General features: G+C 40.9%; 1 protein-coding gene across 8 annotated transcripts in view; it reads left to right on the top strand.

The window, feature by feature from the left end:
• Nucleotides 1–19519, top strand: part of FGGY (FGGY carbohydrate kinase domain containing) — a 389879-nt gene that overhangs the window by 13585 nt on the left and 356775 nt on the right. For all 8 annotated transcript variants that reach the window (XR_012079073.1, XR_012079071.1, XR_012079072.1 and 5 more), the window contains exons 2-3: nucleotides 4384–4598; nucleotides 17923–18034. Coding sequence is in view for 5 of the 8 variants with exons in the window: in XM_072974345.1 (XP_072830446.1) it covers nucleotides 4384–4598; nucleotides 17923–18034 (327 nt within the window). In the remaining 3 variants the exon portion in view is untranslated. The remainder of the gene's footprint in view (nucleotides 1–4383; nucleotides 4599–17922; nucleotides 18035–19519) is intronic.

Here is a 19519-nt window from a genome sequence, read left to right as displayed (position 1 = left end):
CAGGGTCAAGTTTCAGGGAAGCTGCCCAAGGGCGTGAACTTCTCTGCTTCCCTGATTGCAGGGGCCAGGTGTGGAAACAATCATGAAGAGATCAGTTCAAACTATAGTAATGGAAAACATGGCGAACCCGAAATATTTAATTAGGATCTGTTTCTTACAAAAACATGAACTGGGAGGTGTGTGTGAAGGATGCTGGGAGGGCGTGACGCTCTTGTTCCCGTGGGTTTGACCCTTTGCCTGACAGATGTCTTGGTCCTATGGTTTAGGAATGGGTAGTTTGCCTGAGAGGCCATCTGGCGTTGGGGAAGGGTCAGTCTCTGAGAACGGACAGCCTGAATTCTGAGTTAGCCAGTCATAGACAAAGTAGGCAGGGGTACCTGGCAGAGTCCTTGGTAAATAGGCATTTAAAAAATGGAGAGTATCAGGTAGTGTAGGGTCCCGAGAACAGCTAGGGGTTTTGGAGCCAGAGGAAATGAGATCGCTCTCAACTTTATCGGTTTCTAGTTATGTGATACATTGGAGCCAGTAACTTTACCAGTTTAGGACTCATTTTCGTCGTCAGTAAAATGGGAATGATAATGGTAATTATCTTCAAGGTTGATGTCAGGATAAAAAATGGATTAAAAATGTAAGCAAGCTGCTTAGCAGACCATCAGACACATAGCAAATTTGTCCCTTTTATTATTTCCCTAAAGATAGATTTTAAGGGTATCTACTGAGTCTCAAAGACTTGGTAAGTTCCTACTATGTGCCTGGCACTGGGCTGGCACTGGGGATACAGCTTCAGACCAGGCAGAGCTGGAGTGAACTGTCTAATGGCAACACTCTCCATACAAGTGAGGGGGTGGGTTCCCCTGAATCGTGGGCTCTTTCCTGCTTAGCCAAGAGATGGGCCCAAAACCCAGAGCTGGGGTAAGCCCTGGGTCAGCTGCAGAGTGGAAATCTGCCTTTTTGGATTTTCACTGGAAATAAATCAGGATGTCTGGGTGATGGGTGGGAAGGTGATGTACTCCCTGCAGAGGAAGATGGAGAGTCAGAAGTGAGGGAACCAGGCTGGAGGAGCCAGGCCCACCCACTGAGTACTCTTCTGTCACTGAGCCTGGTAGGAGGAGAGAGAAACCTGGATGATGGCTGGCCAGGTTGGCATAAGCCAGAAGATTTGTTTAGATTCTTTATTTTCTATTTTTCCCCCTTATTTCTCTATGAAGTGTTTAGAATAGCCTTGGAAAGTTCTAGCCAAGGACAGAGGGTTGTTGGCTTGCTAGGATCGGTGTCAAGGAGCAGCACCCCAGCCCTTCTGAGTGGGGATAGTGGGAAGCTGAGAGAGGGGCCCCTAGGCACAGTAAGAGGAAGCATGTACGATCAGTACTGGGAGGTGGAGCAGCTAGCCTGGTTAGTCTCCCCGTCTTTGCAGATAAAGAAACTGTGGAAGATCTGAGCCACGGGACTGTCCTGTTTTGTCCGTCACTGTATCCTCAGCACTTAGCAGGCTGTCTGGTACCTGGCAGAGTCTACCTTTCTGCGACTATCACTCACTGATTGCAAGATGCATCGTTATTTGATATATCACTAAGAAAGAAGGAACACGCTGCCACTTAATTGTAAGATGCCATTGATTGTAAGATACGCTGATTTCGGAGAAGCTAAGTGAACAAATGAGTGTCCACAGAATTACTGTGGTTGTAAGCACCTAATAAATATTTGTTAATTGAATGAATGAAACATACAGAGATTAGAATCAAGGTGAAACACTAGAGAAGCACAAACTTAGAAATTCAAACTTTTAAAGCATTAAAGCATGAACCTCATTTTCTATTGATTTACTGATTTAGGTGCTCATTCAGTAAACATTTAGTGAAAACCAATTACATACCAGACAATGTACTGGTCTGAGATACAGACACTGTGGGAGCTGGGGATACAGAAATTGATCAGTTCCTTTTTTCAGGTTCAGGCCAGTAAGGGAGCCAGACACAGAAACAGAAAATTCAGTCAATTATGAAGGTGGTAAGTTATAAAGTGGTAAGAGTGGTAAGTTATAAAAGAAAATGGGGACACAGTACCCTGGTGACACTGGGAGATGGAGAGAGGCAGGGAAGTCTTCCCTGAAGAGGTGATGGTTGAGGTTGATGGATCTTAAAATATAAGTCTGTAGTTAGCAGACCCACACAAGGGGAAGGGCAAGTATGAAGTGATGACAGTCCTACAGTAGAGGGATGCCCCAGGGAACTTGTGAGGAGTTCAGGATGTCTGGAGCTTGGTGTGGGAATGGGCAGGTCTGTGGTTGGTGTGGCTGGACAGCAGGCAGAGGGCAGCTCCTAGAAGGCCAGGGATACTGGGCTGAGAGCCTCAGCCAATGGTTTTCAGCCATCCTGAGTCCTGAGGAAGGATTCCTTAAAGGGACCGCTCAGGGTAGTGGGGAGAGAGCTTGGAGCGGGGGGAATCAAGGGCTATCTTTGCTTCAAACAGAGCAGCTCTGCTTTGATCTGTTTTATTTCAATTGTCTTTGAGCAATGGCTTGAAGAAAAGGTATCCCAATTGAACGCTTGAAAGAAGGCATGGTTTGAAAACTGGTGCTGCTGGTTACGTGGGTGAGGAGATGAGCAAGCCCTTAGGCTGGAGCCTGAGAGTTGTTCTATGCAGCTCAGATGAGGGTAGCACAGGCTCTTACTACAGCCTCTCCACCTGCCCGTGAACCAAAGGGGGCACACGCCGTTGGGAAATCACTGTGATTAAGTTAGAAGCCATCACTTTTAATGAAGCTGTTTTTGACTGGGATAAATATCCAGGAAGCCGTAACGGAACATCTGCTGGCTGACTTTGTTTTAGAATCCACATGTGTGACCTTACCAAGGAAACATTACCTTTTTGAAGTGGAAAAGAGCAGATCGCTGCTACAGTTGAAATTAGACTCTGGGCGCTGAGACCGTCCCAGGCTTACCTGGGGAGTTGTAGCATGCTCACCCGCGTGGGCGTCTTGGGGGCTTGTTCTTATGCTTTGAAAGGCCAATCTGGAAATTGAAAACCTCTGTGAGATGTCCGTGTCATGGGGACTAATCTGACCAAAGGGACTCAGAGCGGCCATGAAGGCCAAGGAATTCCTGAGTGTTCTCTGGTCAGATTTCCTTGTAACTCACAAGGGATTTGTAAAGAAAACAGATTGTCTAACAAATTCCTGGCCCTGTCTCCCTCAAGGCTCCTTCTCAATTCCCAGTCACTTCATGACATGGCTGCAGTATATTTGTCTCTTCTCCAAACCTATCCTGCAAACTGTTAAGAAGGAGAGGAAAAAGCATAAGACTTGAAAGTGTGCAGATGTGGGACTGTGGGTCCAGGCTGCTCTTAAGTGGTGCTGGTGAAATCTCTTAACTTCTCAGAGACCTATTTGCCTATCAGTCTGTGCATCATTATTATAATGTACATTTACTGTTCTTAAGTGTGTGGACCTAGCATTAAGAGAAAAGTTACCTGTCTCTCGGAGTCTCATCTTAGTCATTTGTATAATAGATATTTAAATTTATTCACCTTCAAGAGGAGGGGGGAATCAGATGAAGGCAGTCAAAAGGTACAAAGTTATAGTTATAGATAAGTAAGTACTAGGGATGTAATTTACAACATGGTAAATATCATTAACACTGCTATATGTTATGTATGTATGTTATTAGAATAAATTCTAACTGTTCTCATCAAAATTTTTTTCTATTTACTTTTATATCTATATAAGATGATGGATATTCGCTAAACTTATTGTGATAATCATTTCTTAATATATGTAAGTCGAATCATTATGTTGTATACCTTAGACTTATACGGTGCCATGTGTCAAATATATCTCAATGAAACTGGAAGAAAAAAATAGACTTACTGTGTAGAGTCATAGTGAGGAGTAGAGGTATGTGTGTACTTTTTACAGTGCTTGTTGGCACATGACAGGTACTAAGTAGATTGTTTTTTTGCATGGATAGCTGACTGGGTAGACAAGGTTCCTTTTTCAGTACCATGGGCACTGTCCTTGTTTTGATTCAAATTCAATGAGAGTAAATGCCTATCGCCTCCAGATTCTTGCAACCCTTTATTTATCCTTCTAGCACTTTTCATCTGATATTCACGACTTTGCTTGAATAATTATGCAGTTTGTAAATGCTTACCATCTGACTCCCTTCCAAGAACAGAAACTCCATGCCTGAGGCCATGCCTATCTGTCCACTCACTGCTGAGCTCTGTGCCTGTTACCACATAGCACTCAACATTTTGTTGGATGAGTAAATACTCCATGGCCACCAGTTCGTTAGCTGCACCCATTTGATTTTCACTTTCAGGACGTCTCATGCTTGACTTTGGACCCATTTGGTCTTCATATGGTTTTGCCCTTGATCCCCACAGGTGGAGCGATGGCAGTGCCCAGTGGAGATCAGAAACCAGAGAGCTACTATGTTGGTGTGGACGTGGGGACAGGCAGTGTCCGGGCGGCCCTGGTGGACCAGAGAGGCACCCTTGTGGCTTTTGCAGAGCAGCCCATCAACCAGTGGGAGCCCCAGTTCAACCACCATGAGCAGTCTTCCGAGGACATCTGGGCTGCGTGCTGTGTCGTCACAAAGGTATGGCCGCACCTCTGGCGTTCTCTCCTCACACGTACTCCCTTGCTCCCACCTGCTGAGTGTGTGCTGTGTGTCCATCTGGTCCCAGGGCCAGCAAAGGGGTAACTTTAGGCACAGGCTTTGCCTTTTAGGAGCTCACGGTCTAGTGGCAGAGACTGACAGACAGCTGAAATATGATGTAATAGGTGTTGGGGGGTGAAGTGACTATGGCTGGAGCTGAGGAAAGGGCTGACTCTGAGGGGCTTGGGGTAGACAGGATGGAAGATGCAGAACATACACACAGAAGATTTGGTTGGTGCCTTCTCGTGTCCCTAGTGCTGTGTGAAACATGTTTACATGCATCATGCAGTAGAATCCTCACCATGACCCTATAAAGGTAGCACTATTACTACCCTCATTTTATTGAAGAGGAAACAGAAGCACAGAAAGATTAGCTAACTTACCCAAGTTCATACCATTAGTAACTAGGAAAGGCAGGACTGGAACCTAAGCAGTCTGACTCCAGGGCTGCACCCTTAGTCACTGGACTGTCCTGGCTTCCAAGTGGGCAAACGAGGGGAACCTCATTTTGTCCAGAGGGAGCAGCATATGCAAAGTCATGGTGGCATGAGAACATGGTTGGTTTTGAGAAAGGAAGGAGGTCAGGCAAGACTAGAGCATCTCTGAATTGTGCCAGGTACATGTTTGTCTTGAGTGGCCTTGGTTTGCGGCCAGCTTGCTTGCTTGGGGGAAGAAGTGATGCTGGACCCAGATTGTTCCCTTGTAGTTTCTCTTGACTGGTTTTATATCCCGGTGATCAGGAACGACAAAGGTGCATTTGTCCTTTTTTCCAGAGGGAAAAACAAAGTCCTGGGTTCTCTCTTCTCCCTATTCCTAGTTTAGTTCCTTAAATATTCATGAAGGGCTTGGTAATTTGCAGATGGACAATTCACCATTCTGTCCATATTGATCAGTCTGTTTAAAGTTTCATGAACTCTGGGCTGCTGTTAGTGCCCCCAGAGAAGAAGGCAGAGAGAGGAGGTGGGGGTGGGCAGCACTGGGGCATTATGTAGGAATAAAAGGGGGGCACATCTACTCTTCTGCTTGTTTAATTTTCCTCCTCCGTCTGCTGTCCCAGCCCCTGCCTTGGTGCGAACCTTCTACTCTCCGCCCTTGGGTCTCCTTTGTTCTTTCAACATACAGCCTTTCTTGCTGTTAAGGAAATTGTCAAGAAGAAAATAGAATTCCCCTAATGAAAAGCTACTTTAAAAGCAGGTCTACTTGAAATCCAGCTTGGCTTAATGTTAGAATTTTAATCATCTCCTGATGGCAGCCACCTTGTCATCTGTTTGGGCCCTATTAACCACGTGAGTGCTCTGGGCATTTGTTCTTAGTAAGGCTGTCTCTCTGTAGCAAAGCTGGATAAAACTATTGGGTCTTAGGCTGTTCCCCTCACATGGGATCTGGCCCTGTGGCCACATATCAGAAACCATAGGATAAGCATGACACATCTGCTCACAGCTCATTTGTGTGTGAGGTTGAAGGAGGGAAGCATTTTATTTTATTTTTTTTGTTGAAGAATTGTTGATTTATAATATTGTGTTCATTTCTGGTGTATAGCATAGTGATTCAGTTATACATACATATATATATTCTTTTCCATATTCTTTTTCATTATAGGCTCTTATAGGGTATTCAATATAGTTTCCTGTGTTATACAGTGGGACCTTGTTGTTTATCTATTTTATGTATAGTAGTTTGTATCTGCAAATCCCAACTTACTTCTCCTGAACTTATCCCTCTACCCCTCTTTTCCCCCTTGGTAACCATGTTTGTTTTCTATGTCTGTGAGTCTGTCTGTTTTGTAAATAATTTCATTTGTGTCTTTTTTTACATTTCACATATAAGTGATATGGTACTATTCTCTTTTTGGCTTACTTCACTTAGTATGATGATCTCCAGTCCATCCATGTTGCTGCAAATGGCATTGTTTTATTCCTTTTTAAGACTGAGTAGTATTCCATTATATATACATATATATATTATATATATAATACCACATCTTTATCTACTCATCTGCGGATGGACATTGAAGTTACTTCTGTGTATTGACTATTATAAATAGTGCTGCTATGAACATTGGGGTGCATGTATTTTTTCAAATTAGAGTTGCCTTCAGGATTGGGATTGCTGGATCATAGGGTAAATCTATTTTTAGTTTTTTAAGGAATCTCCGTACTGTTTTCCCTAATGGCTACACCAAACTACATTCCCACCAACAGTGCAGGAGGGTTTAAGGACGGAAGCTTTTTTATATTAAAGAGGTAACATACCAGAGAGCGCAGATTCTGGAGCCAGACTGCCTGGATTGACATCCCAGTTCCAACATTTATTAGTTTGTCATCTTGGCCTGAGTTTCCTTATCTGTAAATTGAGAATGACAACTGCCTATCTGCATTGGCTTCTGGTGAGGAGTAAATGAGTTAATGCACATAAAACGTCATAACAGTGCCTGGAAATGTGTAAGCACTGTTATTCCTATGGCAGTGATGATGCCAACAACAGAAATGAGTGGGATATGGAGGAGAATGAATTTCTAAGATAAAATACTCTTTGATGAAGAGTCAAACTCAGTAGCAGAGGCACTGAGTATTCACTTCCATTCTGGTGGGAGTTCTTTCTATGTATGATGTTGAGAAACAGTGATCAGGGGTGGAGAGTGACAGAAAATACATCCTGACCTAGTGTGTCTTTCTCAAGCACTTCAGAAAGTCAAGAGCTTGAGAGCAGTTATAGTTCTTCCTTTCCCTAAGTTGCTGACATTGCCTGATATAGTTTCCCCTTAGTCAAGTTAATAAAAACATCAATGACAATAACAGTAATAACAACAACAACAATAATAGTAATAATAATAATATTATGCTGCTGCTGCTGCTGCTGCTGGCAGTTAATATTCTTGGGCACTAACTATGTCCCTGGTGCTGTACTGAACACTTATACCCACCACTTCATTTTATCTGCACAACAACCTCTTGATGTGGTTATTATTCACGCTGTTTTAGAGCTGAAAGAAATGGGCTATGAAGAGGTTAAGTAACCACCTGAAGTCAGGGGTTGTGCAGCTGCTGCCCCCTCATGCTTTACCTCTAGTCCTTCTCCTCTTCTCTCCACATCTCACTCCACCTGTCCCCTGCTTGGAAACTGTATTAAGCTACCTGAAATTTTTTTTTTAATTGCCACTATATGGAGAACTTTGAGCTTATCCTGATGTTCTGCTAACCATTCTGAATTATAAGTGCCTTTACCTGGCTGTCTGCTCATACAGAAATTGTGTGATGCCTAAGTAGGAGTCATATCTTGTTTATCTGTGTTTCCTTAGAGCTCCTCACTTATAATATGCCCAATTCATGTAATATTGAGTACATGAATAAATGAAATGTCTGTTGTTTTCATTATCTGAAATGCTCTTCTCTCATCTTATTTACCTGCCCAACTCCTCAGTACCTTTTAAGATAAGCTTAAGCATGACTTTCCTCTGGGAGCCTTCTTTGATGACCTCTGACAGTCCTTCTGTCCCTGGACAACCTCAGAGGAGAGAGGGTAAGAAGCCCCTCTCTGCTGCCCCAGAGCCCACATTGTCACCTGTGTCATTGTCTGGTGCTTACCAGGTTGGATTTTAATTAGTGACTTGTTTAAACCATGAGCCACGCTCTTGAAGAGCATCATCCCTGTATCCCTAGCATCTAACACATTGTCTGGCACCAATTTGGTGCTGAATAAATGGTTAATATTTTTGTTTGTTTGTTTTGGTGTTTTGGGAGGGGTAAATAGCTTTATTAATTGATTGATTAATTAATTGATTTATTCATTTCTTTCATGCAGTAGTGGGGATGGAACCCAGGACCTCGTGCATGTTAGGCATGCACTCTACCACTGAGCTATACCCTCCCCACCTTTGAATTAATACTACTTAGAGCTAAAAACAAACAACATTCTTACATCCCTCATCTTGTTCAAGTGCCATAATAACTCTGTGAGATAGACTGCCTTACTTCTTGTTTGACACATGAGGCTACTGAGGCTCTGAAACTAACTAGTATTAAATATAGGACTAGACCCCTAGTGAGATAGCTTCATATGCTCTTCTCTGTTCTACTCACCACTGTCCCTAAAATTGTCAGGTCTCTATTAGGTTGGTACTCACACATCCTAAAAGTTCTATGGAAATACACGAGTCCTCGAGCTATACATTGTCCCTGATTTTAAGGGCTTATATACCTTTCTGGAGCCCCAGATCTCAATCACCTCAGTAAGGCAAGAATTTTGCAAGTTACTGTACAGTAACAACTTCCATTAGGAAGAAGATGATAAGCTGGAGATCTTATTCAGCCAGCAGGTATTTGTCCAGTGTCATTTAGTCTGCAAATATTTATTGAGCAATTACTGTGTGCTGTGCTCTTTGCTAAGCACTGGAGTGCATATAAAAGAATTCTACAAATTCTCTGCCCCTCAGGATGTAATAGTTGAGTTTCATGGAAAAAGCCAACACCATGAAGCCAACGAAGTACCATTTTGTTCTAAGTTGTGTTAGCTCTATGTATAATGATTGGAGAGTTCAGGAGGAGAAGAGGGAGTGGCCCATGTGGATTTGAACAATCATGTTAACCTTTTATATTCATAGAACCCATATGGTTTACAAAGTGCATTCATACTCATTTGATTGTCATACAAGGTGGGTAGGGAAGGGGTGGTTCTTCCCATGTTACAGTTGAAAAGAAAAACTGAGATTCAGAGAGTTAAATGACTTTTCCTAAGTCACCCAGGAAGTGGGTGGTGACCCTGAATTCAGGTCAGATCTCTGCATGCCCTCCATCCCTAACATGACATGCCTTCATCTTTTGTCCAAATTAACCTTAGAACGTAACTGATCTCATATGTGCCCTTCCCCTCTGCAGTTTGTTCTCCTTCTTGGACCTGGACTGATAGATATATTTTAGTGCTAACCTGATCATGTCACTCTTGCTTACAACTCTTTTATAGCATCACACTACGATTTGGATAGAACTCAGAATCCTTAACAGGCCCCTGCAGAATCCTGCAGGCCCTGCGTAGTTTGGTTTCCTCCTGCTTTCCTGGCTCATCTCAAGATGCTCCTCTCAGCTCTGCCTTCCACTAACATTCTCCTCCTGTCATGTCCTCAAATGTGCAGTGCTCCCTCTGGCCTCAGGGCTTTTACACACCTCTTCCTTCCTGCACACTCTGCCTTTGGCCAACATACTTCTATTCATCCTTCAATCCACACTGTCCAATATTGCAGTCATTAGCCACACGTGGCCATTTAAATGTAATTAATTAAAAGTAAGTACAGTTTAAAATTTGGTTCCTCAGTTGCAGTGGCTGTGTTTCAAGTGCTCAGTAGATACCATGTGTGCCTGGTGGCTGCTGTATTGGACAGCAGGGACGTAGAACACTTCCATCCTTGCAGAAAGTCCCATTGGATAGCACTGCACTGAATCTTTGTTCATAAGTCAGTTCTTCAAGGAAGAAGCCTTTTCTCACCCAATATTACCTCTGAACTAAGTCCTATTTTACTTACTAAGCGTTTTCATAGTCTCTTGTACTTTTTCTTCATAGACTGTCACATGGATTGTGAGTCATTCACTTTTTGATTAATAGCAAATAGTAAAATCGTTGTATAATCAAATAACGAAATAAATGAAATAAAATAGGTAATAAAATAATTAATTTTTTGGATCAATAGCTATCTTTTCTACTAGATTTTATATTTCAGGAGGATAGGAGCTATAGTTTGCTCACCCAGGTCCTAACATATAATAGACTCAGGAAGTGTAAAAAGAATGAGTGAGTCAAGACATTGGGACCTCCCTACTTCCAGTCAATGGAGAAAGCTTGAGGAAGGTGGTAGGGCTAAAAGTGAGTCTTGAGAACACTGAGAGGACATTCAGGAAGAATACTGTGGACAGAAGTGCTGAGACAGGAAAGTTAAGGAGTCGGTCCTGGCTGGAGCAGGTGGTTTCCAGCAGGAGGAAGAAGGGAGACTGGAGTTGGTGATGGGGCCATAGCTGGGAAGGCTGGTTCTGTGGCCAGCAGGGACCTCTTCTAGAATCATCCTGAGTTTCAGACTGGCCAGCTACAGATTCAGGCTGGCTTGGAGGAACAGAAACTAAATTCAAGGATGCCAGTTAGGAGGCAGTTTCATTCTTCTGCTGAAGTTCTGGAGGCTGAGATTTCTTTGAACTGTAAGGTCTGGGAGGCCTGGGACTATGTCTGTCTTGTTTGGCATGTGTCCTCTGGTGGCACATGTAGGTGCTTAATTTTACCTCTTTGATAATGAATAGCTGGATTGGAATGTTGGCAGAGGAATTAATAGGAGGCACAAGACAGACTTTGGAAGGAAGATCTAGCAGGACTTGGTGACAGTGCAGAGGAAGGAGGTAGAGGCAGTTTCAGAGTTTCTGTTCTTGGAAGAATGTTGGTGTCACTGACATAAATGGCAGTGTTTGGCCTCTATTTCCCTACCTTATCTTCAAGGGACAACACACCTAAGTTTGGATGCTGTGTAGGTAAGGGACCAGGGTCAGATCTTTTCATTTTACTAGTCACTAGAATAGATTTTATAAAATTGAATGCTTCCAGGGGCCTTGCAGATAACACACGCCCCATGCAAGCTGTATTAGCCTCATTGTTATTCCCACCTCAGGGCCTTTGCACCGGCTATTCTCCTGCTTGAAACATTTCTTCCTACAAGATTTCTACAAGGTCAGCTCCTCAGGTCCTTCAAGTGTTTCCTCAAGTCTCACCTTCTCAACAGCTCCCACCCCCTCCAACATTCCTTATCCCCCTGACATCACTATCTAATATAATATATGTACACTATATAATTTATTTGGTTTATTAGCTATTGTCTATCCCTACAATTTAACCTCCAAAAGAGAAAGGAATTAAAAAAAAATAATTTTGCTTTCCATTGTTTCCAAATACCCAAAAGAGTGCACAGCCTGACCTTAGAAGAGGCTTGATTATATTTGCTGACTGATTGAATGAGTGAGTAATTGAATTGTGTAGGCAACAGGGAGTGATGGGCCTGAGGGAACTGGGGATTTCATAACCTCATGCATACCCCCAAAGCTGACAAAGACATTCAAATCAAGATTTAAAAGAATACAATACCAGCCATACAGAACTCTCTTGCAAGTTGGATTCTGTGAGGCCCCAGGCTTTGACCCTTGCTCCAAATAGAGCTAAAGATAAAACCAGGTATGCCTCTGACCCTCCAGTTCTCAGCTTGGAAGTTTTCTAAGGAACGCTGTCTCCCCACCCAATATCACAGAGCCTGCTGATTTAAAACACATGCAGGATTGAACCAGTTCCCACAGTCAGAACAAAGCGATGCACAATCCCTTCCCCAAATATTTGTTTGCTGCCCCATAGCTACAAGTTGACAGTTGTGAGACATGGACCAGGTTACCAAATGAAGTTGCCGAAATCTCCTTCTCTGGAAATTCCTTAGCAGAGCAATGTGCTTTCTCTCTAGCCGAGAAAATTCCCTTGATGCCAAGTTGCTGGGGTGAGTTTACTAGACTACTTTCTTCTTCCATTAATGAGAGTATAAAAATGAATCCTCAGGTCAGCAGGTCAAGCTCCAGGGACCTTCTGGGTAGTGTGACCCTGACAGCTATCGTTCTGAGATGGTTTAGATGGGGGTGGGGTTGGGGGGTGGGGGGGTCCTACTCATGATAAGCTTGATCATAAGGCATTTCCATGTAAGGCTGGGGAAATGACAGTGGCTACCTAACTAACCAAATCAGTTTTAATGCATGTCACAGTTATTCTTCTAGTTCCTTGTGATAGATTTCCACTTAGAGATGGAGACGCTGACCCTTTGTGGCTGGAAGGTCATGTTTAGAATATAAAACTCTGTCGGTCTTCAGAGGGGATTCATAAAATAGATTGAAGGGAATATTTTTTTTTTTTTTGCTCCTACTGAATGGTCACTCCCACCATAATTCTTAGGAAGATTCGAGTTTATCCAGTCTTCAATTGCCATTCCTTTTGCCTGTCATTTTTATATGTGCTTACCTGACACAGAGAGCATGCTATGCTTCATATGTAAGAAGGATTCCATGAACACAATGGATAAGGCATTGGGTGAGTTTGCCATCCTTCATATTTCCTACAAAGTTTTAACAGTTCCAAATTACTTCCAAATCAATTGACGCTGTTGATCGTCACCTGGGAATTCTCTCTCTCTCTGGAACCTGAGGCTTAGAAATGTGATGAGATTAATGAAAGCTTACCCAACTCAGAGGTGGTGGAGTTGGAACTAGAAAGTGGCTCTTTTGCTGCCATATCCCATGCTTGTTTCTACTCCATTGCTGCCTTCTGAAATTGAGTTTTATTGAGTCTTCTACATTTTCTCTCCCCATCCTCTCTTGACTAACTGCAGGCCTGTGTGAGATAGGCTTGCCCAAGGCAGGCATGCATGTGCTCTTGGGACACAGAGGCCGGTAGAGCCACGTGAAAGGTAGGAGTTAGGGCAGGCTTACTGATTGATGGATTGATGCTCCATGAGTTCAAGGAAGAGTTGAGGCAGCTAATTTACTCAAATAATGGCTGCTATTTATTGTGCACTGAAGGCAAATCAGACCTTATTTTGCTGAATTCTCATCACATCATTAGGAGATGTAGCTCTAAGTAATAGCTTTGTGTAACCAAGGAAACTGGTTTTCTGGCTTCTCAAAATCGTAAGACTAGTCAGTGGCAGAACCAGGTTTCAAACTCAAGCAGTCTGTACCCAACACCCTTGATCTTAGGCACTGCCCAGAGATTTCCTAGCCAAGTTGGAAGGACATTCCAGGCAAGGGAGGCCATATTTATAAATGCTACAGGGACATGATCTAGCAAGACAAGAGGGTGATTGGAATGGCTGGAATTGTGTAACTTGCCCTCGGTCACATAGCCAGAGTGACAGAGTTAGGATTTGAAACCAGGCCTATGTGACTCACTGTCATGAGGCCATGCCGCCTGACAGGGAATTGGGTTTGGTCTTCATGCCCTTCTAAGTCCTCCCGGATCAGTGTAGTAAAGGTGTACAGGGCATTCACCTGGTGCTGTGGGGCAGAGGTATTGCCAGCTGTCACAGGTGGGTCACAGCAGTGTTCTTCCCATGGGACCCATGCCCTCCCTACACGGTCTCAGGGCAGTAAGAACTTCTCTGATGACAGAGGCAGGTGGTGTGCTGGAATCGGAAGAACCCAGGCTCTGAGTCTGAATTCTGGCTCTGTCGTTGACCGGCTGTGTGACGCGGTCTCTAGAGCCTGCCTGCTCTGCCCTGCTGCCCTCAGTCTCCCCCTTATTTTTTGTGAAATAGAAATACTAAATGTTTCTTTAGAGGGCTTTGTCAGGATTAAATAAGATGATGTCTGTAAAGTTGGCACACAATAAGTGCTCAACAGATGGTAGCATTTTATTATTTATTGTTACTACATGAAAAAAGTAATACTTTTCTTTGAAAATCTGTGATGCTTGTGTGTAGCTCTTGTTTGACGAATATGTTAAATGGTAAGAAATAGATTCCTAAATGACATGTCCAGCATCCCAAAGCAGGAAAAAAAAGAATTGTACATTTTAAATGGTGATGGCCACTTTGAGTTGACTTTTGTGAGATTTAAAAGATCAATGTCATGTTTTAAGTTTGTGGTGAATGTTAATGAGTATGATCATGGTAACTTATGCTTTTTTGAAAAAGGAAACCATAGAAACAAATTAAAAAAATAGAATTAATCAATATATCTATTATTCTACAGCTTAAAAAGTTACATAACGAAGTGAAACATCTCCCATGTCCTCCAGCTGCCAGTTCTGCTCTCAGAGGCAACCACTGTTAATAGTTTGTTGTGTGTTCTTTTTGTTTTGTTTTTTACCTTATTAATATATCATGAGTATTTTTCCATTTCATCTTTTATAGCTTACCTTTTTAAAATACGTTTAACAGCTTGAGGTATAATTTACATACCATAAAATCCATCCATTTTAAATGTATAATTCAGTAATTGTATTAAACTTACACTTGTGTGCAATCACCACCCTAACCCAATTTTAGAACACTTCTGTTACCCCCAAAAGTTCCCTTATGCCTGTTTGCAGTCAGTCCCCCAGCCCACTCAGAGATAACTATTTATCTGTTTTCTGTCTTTATAGGTACTCTTTTTTAGAAATTTCATACAAGTGGAATCATACAACATGCATTCTTTTGTGTCTGACTTCTTTCACTTAGCGTAATATTTTCAAGGTTCATTTATGTGGTTGCACATATCAGTAGTCGGTGCCTTTTTCTTGCTGAGTACTGTTCCATCGTATGGTTATACCACACGTGGTTTCACTATTTGGTTAATCATGATGAAAATTTGATTTGTTTCTAGTTTTGAGGCATTATGAATAGTGCTGCTGTGAATATTCATGTACAAGTCCTTTTGTGTTGACCTATGTTTTACATTTTTTTGGGTAGATCTCTAGGAGTGAAATTGCTAGGTTGTATGGTAAGTTATAGTTTAAAAGCTGCCAAGCTTTATTTCCAGAATGGCTGTATTTTACATTTCTACAAGCAATTTATGAAGGTTCTACTTTCTTTACAGGTTTTGAATGCTTGGTATTGTCAGTCTTTTTTGATTATAGCTGTTTTTGTAGATATACAGTAGTATCTCATTGTGATTTTAATTTGCATCCGTTTATAACTAATGATGTTGAGCATATTTCCATGTGCTGTTTGTCCATTCATATGTCTTCTTTGGTGATGTGTATATTTAAATCCTTTGCCTATTTTGTAATTGTGTTGTTTGTCCTCTTATTATATGTTCTTTATAAATTCTATATATGTTTGTTTTATATATATATATATATATATATATATATATATATATATATATATCTCCCAATCTGTGCAGATGTATCTCCCAATCTGTAGCTTATCTTTTCATTTTCTTACAGTTTCTTTTAAAGAATAAAATTTTGATGAAGTCAAATTTATTATTTTTTTCTTTTATGAGTCTTGCTTTTTAATAAATCATTGTCGAACTCATGTCATGAACATTTTCTCTCATAAGTTTTATACTTTTAATACTTACATTTAGGGATATGGTACATTTTGAGTTAATTTTTGTGTATGGTGTGAGGTAAAAATCACACCATACACAAAATTTTTTAATTTAAAAAGAAATTTTTTTTAAGTTATTATTTTTTTTTCACATATGAATATTTAGTTTTTCTGGCACTATTGTCAGAGAAACTATCCTTTCCCCTTTGAATTGTCTTGGCACCTTATAAAAACATCAATTGACCATACGTGTTTGGGTATATTTCTTATATTTCTATTCTGTTCCACTGATATATAAATTTATCCTTATGCCAATTCTACACTGACTTAATAATGATAGTTTGATAGTAAGTTAAAATCAAGTAACATAAGTTCTGCAACTTTGTTCTTTCTTTTCAAAAATGTTTAGGCTCTTCTCTGTCCTTTACATTTCTATACAAATGTTAGGAGCAACTTCTTACTTTCTTTAAAAAAAAGATGGTACTTTAATAGGGGTGTGTAGAATCTGTAGCATTTTTTAATATAAATTTCTCAGGATTTTCTACATATGAGACTGTCTTGAAGATGCTTTAACTTCTTCCTTTCCAGTCTGTATGCTTTAAATTTCTTTTTCTTGCCTTATTGCATTGGCTAGAGCCACTAGTACAGGTTGAATAGAAGTGATGTAAGAGAATATTCTCTCATTTATAATAGAAGTGAATCATTTATTTCATTGTGAAGTATGATGTTAGCTATAGGTTTTTGTAGATGCTCTTTATCATGTTGTGAAAGTTCCTTTCTCAGTTTACTGAGTTTTTTTCTTTCTTTCTTTTTTTGCATCTCTTGAGATGATCATTTGGTTTGTGCTTTATTCTATTAGTATGTGCTACACATTAATTGACTTATGGATATTAAATCACCCATGCTTTCCTGGGATAACCCCACCTGGTCATGGTTTATAATGCATGTTTTATATTTAGCAATATTTGGTTTGTTAATGTTTTCTTAAGGAATTTTACACCTATGTTCATGGCAGATATTGGTCTATAGTGTCCTATTCATTTGATGTCTTTGTTTGTTTTTGGTATCAGGGTAGTACTGACCATGTAAAATTTGTTAGAAAATGTTCCCTCCTTCACTATATCCTAAACATATTTGTGTAGGAATAGTATTGTTTCTCCTTGAATGTTTCACAGAATTTCCCAGTGAATCCATCTGGTCCTAGAGTTGTTATTGTTTTGTGGGAATGTTTTAAGTACAATTTTAATTTTTCAAGAAGGAATGCTTTTCCGTTTATGTGGCTTTGGTCAAGTTCCATAACCCCCAAATGGTTGCTTTTGGGGATTTTGTCCAGTTTTATACTTTTATTTTACTATAGAGGATTTGCCAACCTCTTCATATTGTCACACCCCAAAATTGCTTCTCTTCTTTTTGATGGCTGTAGAAAATGTCATTTTACAGATTAACTTTATTTAATAAAAAATTTCTTTTTCCAGTTTTTTTTTAATTTTAACTTTTTTGAGGTGGGAGGTAATTAGGTTTCTTTACGTATTTTTCAATTAATTTTTTATTTTATTTAATTTTTCAGTAGAGGTGCTGGGGATTGAACCCAGCACCTTGTGCATGCTAAGCACACACTCTACTGCTGAGCTGTACCTTTCCGGTTTCCAATTTTTAAATATATTCTTAAGCAGTGCTGCAGTTAGCATTTGTTTATATATAACCTTACTTACTCAGGCTAATAATTCACTAAGATAGGTTTCTACAAGTGAGATTGCTGGGTCAAAAGTTATACATGTTTTTAATTTTAATACTTTTCTAAACTAATATTCTCCAAAATCTGTAATAGGTTATCACACTGTTAGAATGATGTAAAAGAAGGTCCACTTCTCCCTATCTTGCCTCTACTATATGCTATTATTTTTTTACATTTTTGCCAATAAGAAAAACTAAGATTGGAGTATTTTTATTTGTATTTATTTAATTGTAGTGGAGTTGGGAATCTTTTCATATGCTCTTTGATTATGAAGTGACTTTTCATGTCCTTTACTCAATTTCCAATTAGATTGGTTTTTTTCTTATTAATTATGTATATGATCTTCTGATATTTTAGTGATATTGAACTTTTATCTGTTTTATGTTGTAAATACTTTTTTCTATTCTCCCATTCATTTCCTTCTAGGCATAACTGTTTTCAGTCTTTTGAAAGCCTAAATTTTAATTTATGTTTTTGTTTATTTGTTTTTAAAACAGAAAGTTGTACAAGGGATCGATTTAAACCAAATTCGAGGGCTTGGGTTTGATGCCACATGTTCTCTGGTTGTTTTGGATAAGCAGTTTCGTCCTTTACCAGTAAACCATGAAGGTAGGACCATTTTTCTCTCTTTCCCTGGTGGTGGGAGACTGGCTGGGGCCCAGGTGGAGCAGGAGATCAGGTGTCTGTTATCACTTACAGTGAAATTCAGAGGTGGAGCATGGAGGCCAGAAATCTTGTTCCCAGAGGTTGAAAGCTTGGTGAGCAGGTGGTAGGAGTGGGGTGACATGAGGGTTAGGTGGATGAAGAAGAGACTTGGCTTCATAATGCACAGGCACCACAGTAGAGAGCTTAATATAGGATGGGCACAGGATCAGTAGCTCAGAGGGAGTAGCCTTGAAACCAATACATGGTTGGGGCTGTTTCAGGAAAGGGAGTGCCTTTAGTTGCTTTGCATATGAAGCTCCTGTACCACAATCATTTGAGTGGGGTGAGTAGGTCCATTTAAAGGAAGTAGAATAGGACAGACAGGACTGTATGGAAACAAATGGTCTCTATTTTCAATAGCCAGACCAAAGACATACCCATTTAATGATGTTCTAACAGGCAGTCATGAGTACTATAATGAACTGTTTCAAATGTAAGTGCCACTTGCATCCATCATCAGATATTTCTGATGGGTGAGGCTGTGTCCCTTTTGGGGTACTTTAGCCAGTAGTGCTAGCACTGAGGTTTCAAACTCAGATGCCTGTTTGAGTTGGGTAGGTAATGTCAGTGAGTATAGTGGGCATGACTTGAGAAAAACAGCAGCATATGTGCAGAGATAAACTTCAACTGATACTCAACCTTTTAATGAACTGCAGACATTTGGGATGGCGGAGGCTATGGCACACTGGAAATTGCATGCTCCATCTAAAGGCCTTGTCAGTCAGTTGTTGCCAAGACAGGCGTTACAAGCATATTTGAGACTAGGCTGTGTCTGAGTCCTTGGTAGTGGATGGTGCTGTAGCAGCATCTTTCCTAACTGGCTGCTGTGGACACTGGGCCACATTGGGATACCCTGGAACACCCTGGAATTGGAGTCAGGCTGTCCCAGATCTCTCCTCTGCTCTTACTGAGCTGTGACACCTCGAGCGAGTCATTTAACCTCTTTAAAGCTCGGTTTCTTCTCTGAAAGAATTGGAATAATGAAACAGTAGCTTTGCTGTGAGAATTAAGTGGGAACCTGACATCTGAATGCTCAGAAGTTTCTACTATCCAATTATGAATTCCTTAAGAGACTGTGTCCCACCTACTCCTATGGACCTAATGCATGGAACTGATTTTTATAAATCCCATGTCCTGAAAAAATATGCAAATGGATGAATGATTAGAGTACAGGGGTGATGGTCACACACTTTTTTTTTTCTTTTTATGCCACATTTACTAGTACCCTCTGTGTGCCAAGCCCTGCCTTATTAAATGTTGACGCTTCAAAGATGAATTTGAGTGGTCCTTGTCCTCAGTGGCTGACCACTGGCTCATTTGGTGGTATTCTGGTGTGAGAGGACAGGGCACTTACCAGCTGGGCCACTTCAGAGAGCAGAGACTCCAGGG

This window comes from Vicugna pacos, chromosome 13 (genome assembly GCF_048564905.1).
Source record: "Vicugna pacos chromosome 13, VicPac4, whole genome shotgun sequence".
NCBI classification, from domain to species: domain Eukaryota; kingdom Metazoa; phylum Chordata; class Mammalia; order Artiodactyla; family Camelidae; genus Vicugna; species Vicugna pacos.
This window is presented reverse-complemented; position numbering and strand designations above follow the sequence as displayed.